Consider the following 16,255-nt stretch of genomic DNA (forward strand, 5'->3'; position numbering starts at 1 on the left):
CATCCCCATATTTAGTAAATAGAAAATAAATTTTCAAACGCGATTAATTAATTTTCATTACAAAATAATCTTGTATTTATTTATGACGTACAACTTTGTTGAGAGTTAAATAAAATCAAAATGTGGTTTTCATGTACAAAATTAAGTTGGAGTTGATCAATTAGTTGTGCCCCGACAAAAATAAGTTTTCTCTTATCACGAGCAGCTTTATCAATTTTATAAAATTAACTCCACAAACATGTCGCTATTTCGATGGTGTGAAAATGCAAATATTTTTTTTTCTTTGTTGTATTGATGACGGATCTCGCGATAATCCTTTTAATTTTTTTCTACAGAAAATTAAGATTTGTTGCATTATGGAATTAAATTTCTTGTATTTGGTTATTAACTTTTTATATTAGAAAAGCATTTTCCATATAAGAAAATAATATCTGGCCATCTTCTATTTCCCTTTCTTTTTATCTTTTTGTTCCCTCTGTTCACAGTCCATTTCGCTGCTTCGTCTTCCTTCGAGATGAGTAGGAACAGCGGCAGACTGAACTCGGTGTTCTACGCCGAGTCGTACCACCCGATCCAGGCCGGCAGCATCGACGGCACCGACGTCCTCCCCCACGACAACGCCGTCTACCGGGCCCACCTCTGTTCCTCCGCCGGCCTCTGTAAATCCATCACCAGAACCTCCGAATTCTTCCCGCTTCTTTGCTAGTTTTCTGGTTTCTGACTCGTTTGATTTGCTTTCCGCGATTCCCAGACGACCCGTTTGGCGATCCCAAAGTCTCGGGCGACCCTTACTGCACTCTCTTCGTCGGGCGTCTCTCCCACTTCACCTCCGAGGACACTCTCCGCAAGGTCTGGCCTTTGTCTTGATTTTAGGTTTTCTTTTATTCCGTTCTCTTTTCTCTGTCGAGGAAGAGTCATTTTTTTATCTGTTTTTAGCTCTTGAGCTCATGTGGCAATCACTGCCTGCTTGGGAAGTGCTTGGGACATAAATAAATGATTCAACTTGGCGTCGTTTTCGTAAACTAAGAGGGAAGTGTTAGGAGATGGAACTTTGTTTTATTTTCTAGGAAAGGAATGGAAATGCTTGCCGAAATATGGCAGTTTTGGTGTAAAAAAATGTATTTTTGTCAGTTCTGACTGCTAGATTGAGCATTTTGCCCTGAATTACAGTTTTTTCTAGCTGTCTTCCGGATGATTGCGAACTATCTTTCGATTGATAAATGCTGCTTAGGATTTTTTGACCTGCAATATGCGTTCCCTTGTGCAGGCTATGAGCAAGTATGGTCGTGTGAAAAACTTGCGCTTGGTTAGGCACATTGGTAACTATCTTATAACCTCTTGTAGGTTCTATTTTTTTCAGTCTGTGGAGAGATCAGGTTAAGTTCTTGGGGGTTGATAATAATTCGACTTTGTTTTTCTATTGCTTTTGCTTTGTCAACTTCACTTAAAATGAAACAAATCTTGGTGGCTTGCTCTTTATTCATTTTAGAGGGGCAGCAATGCTTGATTTCTAACTTCTTATATGCTTAGTTATTTGATCGCCTAGTTTTTGTGGAGATATTTTAGTGGCAGTACTGTGTATAATTTTTTTTTACATTCACGATAGCTAATTTGAAGCTAGTAAGGATCACTGGCTTTATCATATTCTTCATCCTGCGCATATGTGCCGATTTGGATGACATAGTGGTTTCTGCCTCCTTTCAAAATTCAAGGTACTGGCTTTACAAATTTCTTACTCTGTTAGTACCTGTCTGCAGTGACTGGTGCCTCAAGAGGTTATGCTATTTTAGTGGCAGTACTGTGTATAATTTTTTTTTACATTCACGATAGCTAATTTGAAGCTAGTAAGGATCACTGGCTTTATCATATTCTTCATCCTGCGCATATGTGCCGATTTGGATGATATAGTGGTTTCTGCCTCCTTTCAAAATTCAAGGTAATTGCTTTACAAATTTCTTACTCTGTTAGTACCTGTCTGCAGTGACTGGTGCCTCAAGAGGTTATGCTTTTGTTGAATATGAAACTGAAAGAGAAATGAGACATGCATATAAGGTACTTTTACTTTTTTCTTGACAATACTTCTATTACCTTCCAGCATTAATCTTTCTTCCGTCAAATAGTAGATTTAGGGAAGATTCGAGATGTTCCTTATCCTTTGAGATGTATCTAGATATATGAATGTCATTGTGCTTGATACTTGATGGATCCTAATGTCGAGTCTTCTGAATTAGTCCTCATGTCTTTGAGATAGTCTATGACATGCTGCTGACGAGGCTTTTATAGTTGATTCATTGTTGATGTTTTGCCATGCAGCTTCTTAAGAGCATTTTAGGTGGCTTTCTCATCATATATGATAGCTAGATACATTGTGCAAGTCAGCCTACAGAGCTGACTATGAATGCATTTTGATTCAGAAAGGAGACAGAAGGACATGCAAAATTAAGAAAACATTCTGTTTAGAGAATACATTTGAGTGCTTCTTCATGTGGTTGCTGCTTTTAGTCGCCATGTTTTTTAGGTTGAAAATTAATGTCAATAGGTATGAAGTGGGTGTATGTTGGGTATGGGACGCTTAAGACATGTTTTGTTGATAACTACTGCAATATCTTTAGTGAAAACCGACTAGAAGAAAAGGGTAGCGAATTTATTAAAAAAAAAGAAACAGAAAGCTACTATAAAATCACACATTTTCACCTATATATCTCGTTCTAATACTGAAACTTGTTATTTGATAATTTTTCCCTCAGAAGCATAGACTAGTGAGGCACTAAAATACATGCTCATATTGGGCACACTTATCAGAGTATGAGTAACGTAAACAGACTGCTGTTGAGTTGTTGCTAGAAAGCTGAATCTTTTAGGTGGAAGGGGCGTAAAGCATGAGTATTTGCGCCTGTTTAGGTCAACCAAGAAGCCTAAAATAGTGGGAATTTTCTGCACGAAGATGGCATATTAAACCATTCAGAATGAGAGATTACTTTGGTTGAATTAGGTAATTCAGATTTTATGGGTGCCACTTTTAGTTTAAGTTTACGACTTTTAGGTCAACTTTCATAAAAAAGACACTTAGATTCTGAAATAATGTAGTATGATGGAGACTAGCTCGTCTTTTAAAGTTCTTATACATAACTGGGTTTGTTTCCTTCAAAAAGGAAAATGCAAGCACAGTATTATCATATCTCTTCGTCTGTAAAAGAACAGAACAAAATAAAAAAATATGCTTTGAAGCTAGTTGGAAACTAACCTAGATTGCAATGCATAGCTTATTGAATACTTGTCTATGAAACTTAAAATTACATTTAATTCGCAGGACGCACACCATTCTTTCATTGATGATTCTGAAATTATGGTTGACTATAACAGACAGCAATTGATGCCAGGATGGATCCCAAGAAGGTTAGGTTAGTCCAGCGACCTCTTTCTTTCCTTGCTCCCAAGATAAGCTAATAGATTCTAGTAATTCCTGCCAGGAGGAGGCCTTGGTGGTAAGAAAGAGTCAGGACAGCTTCGGTTTGGAGGACGAGAAAGACCATTTCGAGCTCCTCTGTAAGCTTCTTTATTCTTATATGGGTTATGCATTTAGTTTATTACTCTTTCGTTTTGCTTTTGCATGTATGATAGGAGATCTACCTCTACTTTTTTTATATATGTTCATGGACTCAGGAATCGTAGTCCTTGCGTGGGATAAAATATGTTTTATTTTATTCAGCATTCTAGTCGCATCCTATTTGGTTTATGATTATGGAGGGTCTTTCAAGGATACACATGCTGGGAAACAAGGGTAGAGTAAATGAAGTTTTATATGTTTCCTTTCCTGGGTTCAACTCAAGAATAAGAATTTTGCTGCTGACAGTCATAGGTCATAACTTCTTTTTTCTTGCTCCTTCCAGTCAAAATACTTCATTATCTATAGTTGAATAATAATTATCAACTTGTCGTCAATAGTGGATGTGATTTTTAGCCTTCATCTGGGAGGAGACAAATATGCAAGAAAGAGTTCTAACTTCTACCATTGGTTTAAAGTGGTTACAAGGGTAACTGTTGCTGTTTTGTACTTATTTCATGAAAGAAAATTAGCATAGTAAAAATAAGTCTATGCAGTACCGATATCATGAGTATTTAATATGGATTAGTGACAAGGAACTATATTATCCTATGTTTTCTTATAATCTATGCAGGAGAACTTAACTTGGCCTGAGTAAGCCGATCATGAATTTTTTTTCTTCCATTTTCTTTAAAGGTTTCGTGGCACAAAGCATGCATATTAGATAGTTCGGTCTGAATTTTTGTTGGGTTTAGGATATTTGTGGTCAGAATGAATAAGATGGGACCTTTTAGTGTGCTAGAATAGTTTGTTCAAACACGGTGAAAGTTGAAGGTGTAGGTGTGATCTTTTTGGACTCTTCAAAAATCATAGTATTCTGTTGCAGAGATGAAAGTGGGCCACGTTTGATGATAATAACTCTCTGTATTTGTCTTCATATGATCAGTCGCCCAATCCCACTGGATGACTTGAAGAGGCTGGGCATTCCACCTCCTCCAGAGGGAGCATACATGTCACGTTCTGAGGTATGGTTTCTGTTGTATCTAAATTCTGCATATAACTCCATCAAAATGCATGTTTTATCCTTCCGGAGTTGGTTATGAAATTTCATTTACCATTTAACTTCTATACCAGAGTGTCATGATATTTCTGAGGTTAAGTTTGACCATGATTCAAGCTAAGACCTGGACCATCTAAATGAACAATGGCGTTGATGGAGGTACTAACCTTCACTTGTTGAGCTCGCTTCCTTGCCATTCCTTTTCAATATCCCTGCTCAAATGTTTTATATTCTTGTTGTACAAGAACAGATTTAGCACCCTTTTCCTCATGAAAATATATTTCCAATTCCTTTTGACCACTTTTTTTGCATAAGGTTGGCCTAGTCATCCTCTTTATAGATCTGCTTAGATACTTGTTCCGCTCCGCTCCTAAGATACTCTTCCTTTTCTGGCATTTGTGGAAACATCATCCTGAGGACTTAATTTGGGCATGGACGAGCATGAAGGTTAAGTGGCATTTCTGAGTTTGCTGTAAATTTGGTGGGAGGTTTTTCTTTTTAAACAGTTATTTGGTGGGAGGTTAGTTAGCAGGATTTTTCCAATTTTGAAGTTAATCCACTTTTTCCTGGCTTGATTTGGGATAGTCATGTGGAAATTGTAACTCTTGGCTTTACTTTCTTCTATATTAAAGTTCAGGGAATTTTTTAGTTGAATGTACTATTAGAAACGGAACTAGTGATACTTTTACTTGGTATCGGTTTCCATGTTGTTGTTTGCCTTTTGCCCCTCAATAAGCATAATAATGTTTCCAACTCCATTAGGGGGAGGATGCTATTATTAGCTTTCCATACGTCATTGCACCTTAATGGAAGAATGTGGGTTTGGTAAGTCCCGTGGAGCGACTGGCCTTGGTGACAAAGTTTACACACTTTTGGTGAATGGGCTTGACCTTCTTTTCCCCTTTTGACTCCTGCACTGGCTCATGTTGAGTTCATTCTCCTTTAAAATAATTGCAAGAAAAGTATCTGAGCTGTAGCCTTTTTGAGATTTTCACGAATCGTGACATATATTATGAAGATTGTATATCAAAATGTCATGATCTCACATATTTTTCAGGTTCCATCACCCCCTAGAAGAGGACAGGGTTCATTAGATAAGGAAGAAGGATCTCACAGAAGCTCTAGGAACAGAGAAGAGCATACTCACAAAAGAAACTCCGAGGCCAGGGAAGATCGCGTGCATTGGAGGAGCCTTGATGATGCAGTAGATCATTCTTACCACAAAAGTTCCGTGGAAGAACGACACAATGAGAAGAGGCGCCATAAGGACCAGGAGTTTTCCAATAGGAAGAGCTCAATGGAATTAGAAGAGAAGTATCATTCTGGAAGTTCTTTGGAGAAGGAAGAAGCTGTGAGAAGCTCTTTGTATGGGGAAGATCACCTCAGTAAACGGAGCTCCATTGATGATCATGGACGTGCCAAGAAAAGGAGCAAAAGTTCATTGGGGAGAGAGGATCATCAAGAGAGAGACTCTTCTGATAGGGAGGAGCGTCATCACAAAAGCAGGTCTCGAGATGAGAGAGAACACTCTCATAAGCATCACAAACATCGTGAGAGATCCCATCAGCGTGAGGGGAAAAGATCAACCAGTCGGGAATATCCATCCGATTATTGATTTCTGGCCAGTTTTCATTTGCTTTGATTCCAGAGAAAGATGCACATAGGGATTGCTTTTGTCTTGCCTTTTACGGAGTGTAATTCCCCACCATACATCTGTTCATAACGGAGTTTGCTTTGCTTTTTAAGCTCACGGGTGGAGAATGATGTGTATAGAGATTTTAGGTGATTGTACGTCTCATGCAGAGGCTTCCTCGACATTACTACATTGAAGCCATAAAGAGTGCAAGCGGAGACTTTTACAAAAGACAGTTTTGCCGATAATGAGGAACCAGAGGTCTTTTGGCACTCAGTTATAGATTGCAATCGACATCGTCGTCTTGTTTCCGTGATTGAGCTTAACAGAGGTGTGAATCCGAAAGTCGTAGTGAGTGAGACTTCACTAACCGGAACACTTGATTCCTTCTGAAGGTTATCCATCTGCATAACTTTTAGATGACCCCAAAAAAAATGTCTCATTGAAAAGTATCTCTTTAATTGGATATACGACTTAGACCAAAAAAAATTGGATATATGATGGCTCGTGCTCCGAATTGGCAAGGAAAATTGAATTGTTACCGCGTAAGCAAAGACTAATGTGCCTTCTCATCTTTACTCACTCTAGTGCTATTGTCTTTTTATTTTACTTATCATGATCTCCTTCAAGAAGCTGCTTCACTGCCGCGCCGAAGACAAGACGAACTTCTTTGGATCCTTTCGGTATGTTTAAGACCCAATTCTCTAAATTTCTCTGCAGAAAAAATCATCTTGTACTTCATCTACTATCTCGAGGGAATCCAAAAGTGAAAGTGAATAAATATAATAAGGACAAACATGTATCAAGGGAGGTATTCTGGAGTATTCGTAGGGCCTCGAGTACTCCCGTATTCTAGAACGTCGGTAGTTAGTTAAATGGAGACATACATTCTTAGCCATTAGATCGATAGATGATTAACGATTATAATGAGACTCTCTAGTATAAATAGAAGTGTCCAACACTTGCAATACAAAACATTCTCTTTCAGAGCTTCTCTCTAAACATTAGCTTGGGCGCTCCAACAGTCCAAGGAAGCCTAAATCGCCGCACGAATCAACTTATAAAAAAGGAAAAAACACTTGGCCACGTCAAGAGAGTAGGATGTTCACATATTTTGTGGCTGTACAGCAGGCAATGAAGTAGGAAGACCCGACCTAAAATTGCAAACCAAATACATATGGGCTAGCCAAGAAAACAACATTTGAACAAGCTCTCTCGCACTCAGGAAAGTACTGCAATATGTACAAATTCCATCTGGTTTCAGTTGCCACAGACCACCTGGATCGAGGCATGAAAAGATGCAAATAAATTGATCAGCTGGATCTCTTTAAAAAAGAGGCAGAAATCAGCAAACTTTTTTTAGCGTGGTCCGGGTCTACAGTGGATGATGAGATAGCTACAAACAATTAACAGCAAGTACACAAGAAAACATAGGGAAAAGCATATTCTCCTTTGACAAATGTTATGTCTGTACTCATTGTTCTAGCTATGTAAAGCAAATTTGGATACACATGACGGCCGCATTTCCTATTCCCGGAACCATGTTCAGAAATAAAAAATGGTTAACAGAACATACACAGCAGAACCGGTCTATTGAGTATGCAGACACAAATAATGGCCTAAATAACTCACAAGTCTATACAGTGTCAAAGTATCTATTTTGCGCCATCTTACCTTAGATTTGTTTTGCACCTACAACAATTCCACTCACGCAACAATTCCTGATTTACAGTTACTGGCATTGGAGACTCAGCTCATGGTTTCTTCCTTAACCACAACTTCACTAGTATTGACCGTTTGTGCAGCCCTTCTTTTGGCTTGAATTTGCCGCACATATTCTGCCACTATGACATGGAATTTTGGAGCAAGTTTACTCGATGAAGTAACATTAAGCCCCGCCTTCTTCAAGGCCCGAGTGACGTGCTTTTGAGCTTTCTGGAAATGGATGGTACAAAGAGAAGGAACAGTAGATCTCAGTATTGGCTTCCCACATGTAATTGGTCCCGCCTGAGCACTATAAACGAATACATAATCAGTTAGTCATAGATAGTATGAAAGGGAATCGTGTTCAGAAACACAAAAAATAAATCACACATCTAATAAGAGTCTTGCAATCTAAAAGACATGATTTAATCACTGTAGAAAATTAATTAAACAATTCATGTAAACTTCAGTAGAATTAGGTTTCTAGTTTCTACTACAAATCTGATCCTAAAGAGAAATTATTACATAATTCACCAAGAAAGTAGTTGCTTCAGGGCTCTAGATTCTACTAATAGACATGAGCATACCCTAACACATCAAATAGAACAATTGCCGGTGCTGAGCCCCAAAGAAAAAGAAAGCATAGAAACCAAGAAATAAAAGTGATGCAACACCGGAAAGCATGTAATATATGTGTGTAACCTTCCATATGAATACTTCTCTAAACCGCAACTTCAGAGCAAGTAGAATTTCATAGAAGACCACTTAAAAAGAAGCAACTACTTCTCCTTTTTGTCCATTGGAAAACTTTTGCCGAGAGTTATTTACTAGACTTGATCAATCACATTCTCCAACCAGTCGGTGTCCCTCTATACTGGAATTCCACAATCTCTATATTCGAATTCCACAAAAACAATAACAGAGACATGGTCATCACCAGTAATTGATGGGACTTTGTTGCCAGGAGAGTGCATCGCCCCTCTCTTCCTTTCCTATCCTCAAGAACACCCCGCATGGGGGAAAAGGAAGAAAAAGTGCCCACTTTGTCACCCAGCCCCAACCCAAAAACAAAAAAGGAAAAGCATCCAAGGGAGTGATGGAGAACTTGCCATTATATACATCCTGATAGTCTATGATTAATTCACATATAAATTTATAGGTGAAAATGCTTGAGTAGTGACTTAGTGCAAAGCTGAACTTCAAATTTAAGACATTGCCAGCCCTAGTGTCTTGCCCTAAGAAATCATCGAGTTCGCAAAACATACGCATAAACCTTTTTCAGTACTCTGAGTCCCCTTCAATAGGATTCAATGGACCAAATATCTGTGATCCATCCCACTGGCCAAAAGAAACAACTCGTCTTTTTAACTTATATATAAAGCTAGGCGCTTTTTAAATTTTTCTCTCCCATTGAATAAGCGCCGCTAGAAACAGGGCTGTGGTATCTTAGAGGCGTCATGCTAGAAGACATATCAAGGAATCGAAATCCTAAACTCCTTGAGCATAGAAGATAATTGCATCACTTTCGAAACTAAATTACACGCCCAACGCATTCTCTAATTAAGCATTTTTCTATGCCCGACTCGACCAAGTAGATTTTCATTCCTCTCCTGCTCTCACGTTTTACACTTCTATCTGGTAAAATCTCTGAACTGCAACTTTTCCTTCACATGGGTCACGCCTCCGTTAAGAACAATATATAAACCCTCCCTTTTGTATTCAATGTGACCATGTTTTATCAGAAATAACTATGGTTCAACAAATTTCGATCCATGCTCAAATAGCCAATATCCCCATTATTCTATTGGCTCTATTCTTCATTGCAACCCGCACCAACTAATCCAACAAAGGCAAGACTGTAATAACGACAAGTATATTACCTAGCAAAATAATCTGCACAATTTTCTAATTCACTAATCAAAGAGGGCAGAGTAAAAGAATTACCTTTTGATGACATAGCCGCAAGCCTTGTAGAGCTTCTGTTTGGAATCAGACAATATATGCAAATGGCAAAAGCTCGTCAAAGGCATGGCCTTCAACTTACACCCAACGAACACGCACCTATAATTGTTGCCCTTGGCTTCCAACTCACTCCTATTCACGACACTGTTCCCGACATTCTCTCCGATACCTTCCCCATTCGGCGCGTCCCGCTCCGACCCGTCCACCTCCATCCGCTGGTTCTCTTCCCTGAAGGGGCTGACCCCGTACTTCCAGTAGTAATCCCTGTACTGGACCTTGAGCTCCTCCATGAGAGCCCAGTAGTGGTCTCGGTAGCACCTGGAGAGCTGCTTGAGCCGGCGAGACCGCCGCCTCAGGACCTCAGGGCGGGTGAGGTGGGAGGCGCGGGATAGGATTAGGTCCTCGTGGGCCGGGGCGAGGGGGTTGCCGGCGGCCGCGCTGGTGGAGGCGACGGCGTGGAGGCTCGGGTTTTGGGGGTCCGGTTGGGGGAAATTAGGGTTTTTGAGGGGTTTTGAAGAGGAGGGATGATTGTGCTTCGCGGTGGAAGCCATGAGGGAGAGGACCGCGAAGCAGGCGATTGCTGATTGGGCAGATCGTAATCCTTTCTAGAGAGAGAGAGAGAGAGAGAATTTGCAGAGGGAAGAAGACGAAGAAGAGAAGATGCTGACGAGAGGTTGAAGAAGGAGAAGAAGAAGATGGAGAAGACGAAATTTGACCGTCGCGCTTTGTCGCGCTGCAGAGATTCGGTTTTCAATTTCAACCACCAAGATTTGACTGCAAATTCACTGAACTCTCTATTTATTTTTATTTTTTTTTATTTTTTGTAATTGTGGGAATCTAACAATATCTGATTTTGGGAAACGGTTATTTCACTTTAATTATTCACATCTTTGGGGAATAAATGTGAATTATTATTGTTTTCTGAATATTGTAGCCTCGTCTCCGATTGGAGAAATTTTTTTAGTCGATGTCCGATGGGAAAGAATTTTTCTACGAGCAAGAGTCAAGACAGGGAGGACACGTAGGGAGATCATGTATCACCGAACTGAACCTTACCATAGGAATCGGTCCGATTTTAGGTTCCCCATGGTTCTTGGACTGTTTCTCGTGAAAGTGGAACCGCCATTGTACAGTTCGGTCCGCGGTTCCCGAATAAGAATCAAATTGGAATCGGTCCGGTCTTGCGAGCAATAACAAATGATACCTAATATGAATTGTTTTGATAAAGATTATTTGCAGCGAGATTATTTTAATAATTATCTTAGTTTGATTAACAATAATTTTAATTTAAACTATTTTCAAGTGACTAAAATGTTTGTTGTTTCTTTTGATTTCGGGTGGTTTGAATTTGGAGCAAATTTTTCATGGACGAAAGAGGACTGAAGTTCTATGATATAGGTCCGATGTTACGTGTTTTGAACTTTTTATTGTTTAATTCATTTTACCCGTTCATCTTTTATTGAATTGCTGCTATTGGCAATAAGGTTTTCCGTTATTGCGTTCACTTTCATTTTCCTTAACTGAAAAATGAAACAAAAAAAAAAAAATTCCGGTTCCCAAGTAGTCCCTAAAATCAATTAACAGGGTAAGTTATGGATTTCAAAAACTAAGGAGCCGATTTCGACATGATAGAATTTAGCTTTGAAATAAAACTTGGACCAATCCTATAACCGCTCACTCTTACGGACACGTGTGTAATTTTTAATTCCTGCATCTCTATTCACTTTATTTGCGAACCGATGAGCCCTTTTCACTATATTTAATATAAAAAAAAAAAGACCATGTTTCGGTCTCTCGATATTTTCCAATATATAGATCCAACAAACAACGGCTGCTGTGGACATAGGCTAACCTAAATTCAAGCACTCTTCTTTATTCGTCTGTACATGGGAGGAGTCTTGTCGTGCGCACGCTATCGCTTTCTACTAAAAACTTCTTGCAACGACGTGCGTTGCCTGCCCTCGTTTGGACAACCAAACCTTCGCTTTGGACTAATCCTCTCGAATGCATGCAAATCATCTTATCCACCTATATCGACGTGTGGTCATCACTAATATTAATGAAAGATTTGTTGATTGGCCGCCGGTTGTGCTTTGATGATATGAAAGACCCCGTCAATCTGTCATTGTAGAGCGAGCGAATCTCTGCAGACCGTACCAAATTGATTTATCTTTTAGATTTACTTGTTTTATTTGATTCGCGTCTTTACGTTGAAGTTATGTACCTCGCTTTCAAGTGAAATGAAAATTTTACTTTCAATCAGACAAAAAAAAAAAAAAAAAAGAACAGACATTCAAGGGGTTCGCATTATTTTCAGGTCCTAGAAGCTTAAAAGCGATGCGTCGTTAAAAGCATCAGCCTCATAAATACATCCCATCAACATGCCAACATTTCCTACTAGACGAACCAAATAGCGTGGCATTAGACTTTGGACCGCGAGCCCTTTGGTAGGTTTTAAAGGCCCCCCAAATTCATGTGCCTAGAACCAACATGAGGACGTGCGAAATCCAGTCTCATACGATTTTATGAATGAGACCGGTCTCTTGCTCGAGATTCCAACAATTTATTGTCATTAATAATGAGAAAAGAAGGAGGTAGGTCGAGTTCGGTGCATCAGATTCGCTTTGGCCTTGCTTGATTCGAAGGGAAAAAATTGTCCAAAAAGTCCTAAACTTATTATACGGTGGCCAACTCGATCCTAAACCTTTCGATCGTGTCGATTTAGTCTTAAATATTTTGATGATTTGTCAATAAATATCTAGAGAATTTTGGCCGAAAATCATTGGCTTGCGATCTAATCAATGCAAGCTGTCCCGCGCTAACGTGGACAAATTTGTAATTTTTTAATTTTATTTTTTTAAGCCTTTCTTTTCTTTTTTTTCCTTGTTCCCTCCACCAGGCCTCGCCAATGGCTAACAAAGGTTGCCGGCCTCGGGTAGGCAAGGGCAACCCTCGTTGGCCCCGGTGCGGGTGTCCCTCACCTAAGGCTGGCAAGGTCTTTCATGCCCGAGACTGGTAGAGGCTCGACAATAGCTTGCAAAGGGGAAAAAAAAAGAACGAAAAAGAAAAAATCATAAAAGTAAAAACAATTCAAAAATTGCCCCATAACACCGGCCGTGTCATGTAGAACGGTTGACATTGACTAAATAGCTGCGTCGCCTATTTCCGATCAAAATTTGTCGGAAAGACTATAGTGGCAAATCATCAAAGTACTTAGGACTAACTTGATACAATTGAAAAGTCTAAAACGAAATTGGTTGCCATACAATAGGCTTAAGAATTTTTGGATAATTTTCACTTGATTCAAAAAAGAGGGCCTACTAAGGACCTTACGAAACTTCTTCTTGATTTCAGGTGTGGGCATCCCTCATCCGAGGCCGGCAAGGGCATCCATTGCTTGAGACAAGTCGAGGCCTTGCGATGGCCTGCAAAAGGGGAAAAAAAAAGAAAAAAAAATTGATAAAATCAAAAACAATGCAAAACTTGTCCAGTTTAACTTTGGTCGTGCCACATAAGACGGTCGGTGCTAAACTAGACAGTCACGTCAACGATTTTCGACCAAAATTTTTTTAAAAAAAATCGAACTAAATTGACAAATCATCAAAATGCTTAGGACTAAATTAAACAATTGAAAGGTTTTGTCACAAGTATACCGATTTATGATTTTTCATGGTGTTAATCCAAATAATTTTCCTTTTGATGCCAAAAGGAGGGCCTACTGGGGACCTTACGAAACATTTTCTTGATTCCGTACGAACTGAACGAGATGAGAATGAGGAATGTACCCAAAAAAGGAAATTTAACTACCAACAGATTAAGTTTCTAAACCCGAGTTTAACTGCTTGGTTACTCGGAAAATGGTCGAGGAGGAAACGAGGGCGAAGTCTGAAATGTTGGGTCGATTCCCAGCATGCTCAAACTGAAAAATATACCCCAACTCCGGCGTTCTTAATCTTTGCCAAAATCATCACCTAAACTTGTTAAGTATTCGATAATATACCCGGAACCAATCTTTTATGGATACATTTTGCGATTAATCCCTGCACGGCTATTGTGAAGGCCGGTCCACCGTCGCTTGATGGCTGTGACGTGCGGCGCCGCCGTTGCTTCGAGGGTCGCCGGCGAAGGAGGAACCGAAAGAGCTTTTGCATCCTTTGCAAAGATGGTTAAACTTAACAAAAACCTAACCAAAAGTTTGGAAAACCTATCCTCTTTGTCCTATATCTTGCCCCCCATATCTACCTATTGTAAATATTCCGTACAATCCAAATAATACCGACGAACATCAAAACGCTAGTAACACATATTGAAGTGAAAGAAGCGTAATCTTAGTTTCGATACACAACATATGCCGTGCATCTGAAAGACTCTTATCTCTTCCCACAGATCATGTACTGAAGAAAATCACGAAATAGAATATCGCCAGCAAACCGAGCGTTTCCAAGAAGGCGGCAGGTTGGTATTGCACCAGAACGGCCATTACAACCACAAGGGCGGCGATGCCCAGCGGCGAGCTCCCCTCTGCCGCCGGCCGGCGTCGTGGCGGGGCGGCGAACGACAGCCAGTGGACTATGACGACTAAGACCACCGGTGTGGCCAGAAGGACCCAATCCATCGGAGCTCAAAGGACCGAAAATGGTGGATGGTGAAGCAGAGAAAAATGGGCAGAAGAAGCTGATGGAACATAAGAGAATGCGTTGTATTTATAGGAAGAGATGGCTTGTACAATAGGCCACCAACTTCTTGACAGAAATAATTCTCACTTCGGCTCCCCTGATCTAAGGCCTCGAAGGGCTAGAGTGTTTGTGACCACTCATCCCATTGATACAACCAAAATAAATGAATAAAAAATTGAGTTAGTTGATAAACTATTTTCTTAATTTTATGACGAGAAAGTCACATAATTTAGCGTATTTATAGAAGTACGACTAGTTATGTGATTATTATGTAGAAGACTTTGATACTATATTTTGGACATATTACCCCGGCAGATGCTTGGCTTTACATGCCGGAAATGAGGAAATGTACGTAAATATAGTTCTGTGTGCGGCCCGATATCTGATAAATACACGCCGCCGGTTGCTTTCATTGTGACATAGGTTACTACATGTGATCGTGTAAATAATGAAAGTCGGACACATGAATTTTAACGACCTTCCGAAATAGATTTTCACGGATTCACGACGCACAATGAACCTTTGTAGCACATCATAAATGTTTGTAATTAAAAAGATAACAAAGTATGTATATGACGTGAAATTAGATCCAAGATGGGAAAGCACTTACTATTCATCTCACTGTTAATCTTTGTGCCTATTTTGAACAGGTGCTTAATACATTGGGCTCTCGATATCACCAAAAGAATTGATTATATAATTGCCTTTGCGTGACTGTTATGCGGACATTCTGTTTTGAGCCACAAAAAAAAAATAATCAATTTAAAAAATATTGTGGGATCCACTCTTTTATGAATTTATGGTTTCCAACATGTTATTGCTCCTCACAGTCACTCAAAAACCTGTTATGCTAGTAAAGTTCTATCATCAATGAAGTAAGAGCTGCGACAAAAGAAAGGCGACACACCCTGGCCAATCATCACCCTCATCGTTGTATCTCGTTATGGAAATGGCAAGAGAATTAGAATCGACATCTTATCCGACGTAAACTCGAGCGCAGTTGCAACTGTTCGTCCTTGCAGCTTCTTACGTTGTCTGGTTTTTTACGAGAAAACTATCTGTAGAGATTGTTCCGGTCTTGTTTTCGTGACAAGCTTGTTCGAGTCGTTTGATTTCGCCTTCTATCGCAGAGCATGCACCAGTTTCATTACTTGTTTAGAATGTGGTCAAGGAACCATTGCATCAACTCTCGATGCATCTGCAGTCGCTCTCTACCGTGGTCCGCCGATTCTCCGCTCACCTTCGGTTCCTCCTTCCGTCGCCTTTCTTTTTCTTCTCTCGCGACCATCGAATTGGATTCTCGGCGGGTTCATCCTCGAAGCCGAAGCATTCTTCATATCATACAACGTAATACCAACGTCCACCTTTTGTTAGGATACGAACGACCCTAAAAATGAACCGAAAGAGTACTTAACAAGCTCAAAACATCCCGGACCTTCCGAGCATTGATCGTCCTTCGTTACAATGCGACAGTTACGATCGTGCTTAAACAGCGGACGTGATCGAATCAGCACGAACCTTGGACATCGATCTTCTCTCCCTCGCTCCTATCTGTATTAGCTAGTTTTCGCAAGCTTTCAAGGGTCTGAATCCATTGAAGTGACAACTCAAAAGATTAATCTTGGAGACCATTACGTTGGACTCACGCTACAAGTCTTGCGATGGTTAGTCCAAAT

At 39.9% G+C, this 16,255-nt stretch overlaps 2 protein-coding genes across 3 annotated transcripts; one reads left to right on the forward strand and one right to left on the reverse strand.

Annotated features, from left to right (window-relative positions):
- The first annotated feature begins 475 nt into the window (after window positions 1-475).
- LOC115745213 (U11/U12 small nuclear ribonucleoprotein 35 kDa protein) lies at window positions 476-6,553 on the forward strand. Its single transcript, XM_030680651.2, has 8 exons — window positions 476-659; window positions 752-849; window positions 1,268-1,319; window positions 1,982-2,052; window positions 3,311-3,401; window positions 3,471-3,546; window positions 4,491-4,569; window positions 5,662-6,553. Exons 1-8 carry the CDS (start codon window positions 515-517, stop codon window positions 6,217-6,219), a joined length of 1,170 nt encoding a protein of 389 aa, XP_030536511.1. The 5' UTR covers window positions 476-514; the 3' UTR covers window positions 6,220-6,553.
- Window positions 6,554-7,326: 773 nt separating this feature from the next.
- LOC115745317 (INO80 complex subunit D) lies at window positions 7,327-10,634 on the reverse strand. 2 transcript variants are annotated; one of them, XR_004015909.2, is made up of 3 exons: window positions 9,886-10,634; window positions 7,912-8,251; window positions 7,327-7,515 (listed from the first exon to the last, which is right to left on the reverse strand). XR_004015909.2 is itself a non-coding variant. In XM_030680805.2 (2 exons), exons 1-2 carry the CDS (start codon window positions 10,452-10,454, stop codon window positions 7,987-7,989), a joined length of 834 nt encoding a protein of 277 aa, XP_030536665.1. In that variant the 5' UTR covers window positions 10,455-10,634; the 3' UTR covers window positions 7,635-7,986. The 2 variants fall into 2 exon arrangements, 1 of the variants encoding a protein (XP_030536665.1); XM_030680805.2 differs by lacking the exon at window positions 7,327-7,515 and having other exon boundaries at window positions 7,635-8,251.
- Between the last annotated feature and the right edge of the window lie 5,621 nt (window positions 10,635-16,255).

The sequence above is a fragment of the Rhodamnia argentea genome, chromosome 1 (genome assembly GCF_020921035.1).
Source record: "Rhodamnia argentea isolate NSW1041297 chromosome 1, ASM2092103v1, whole genome shotgun sequence".
In the NCBI taxonomy this organism is placed as follows: domain Eukaryota; kingdom Viridiplantae; phylum Streptophyta; class Magnoliopsida; order Myrtales; family Myrtaceae; genus Rhodamnia; species Rhodamnia argentea.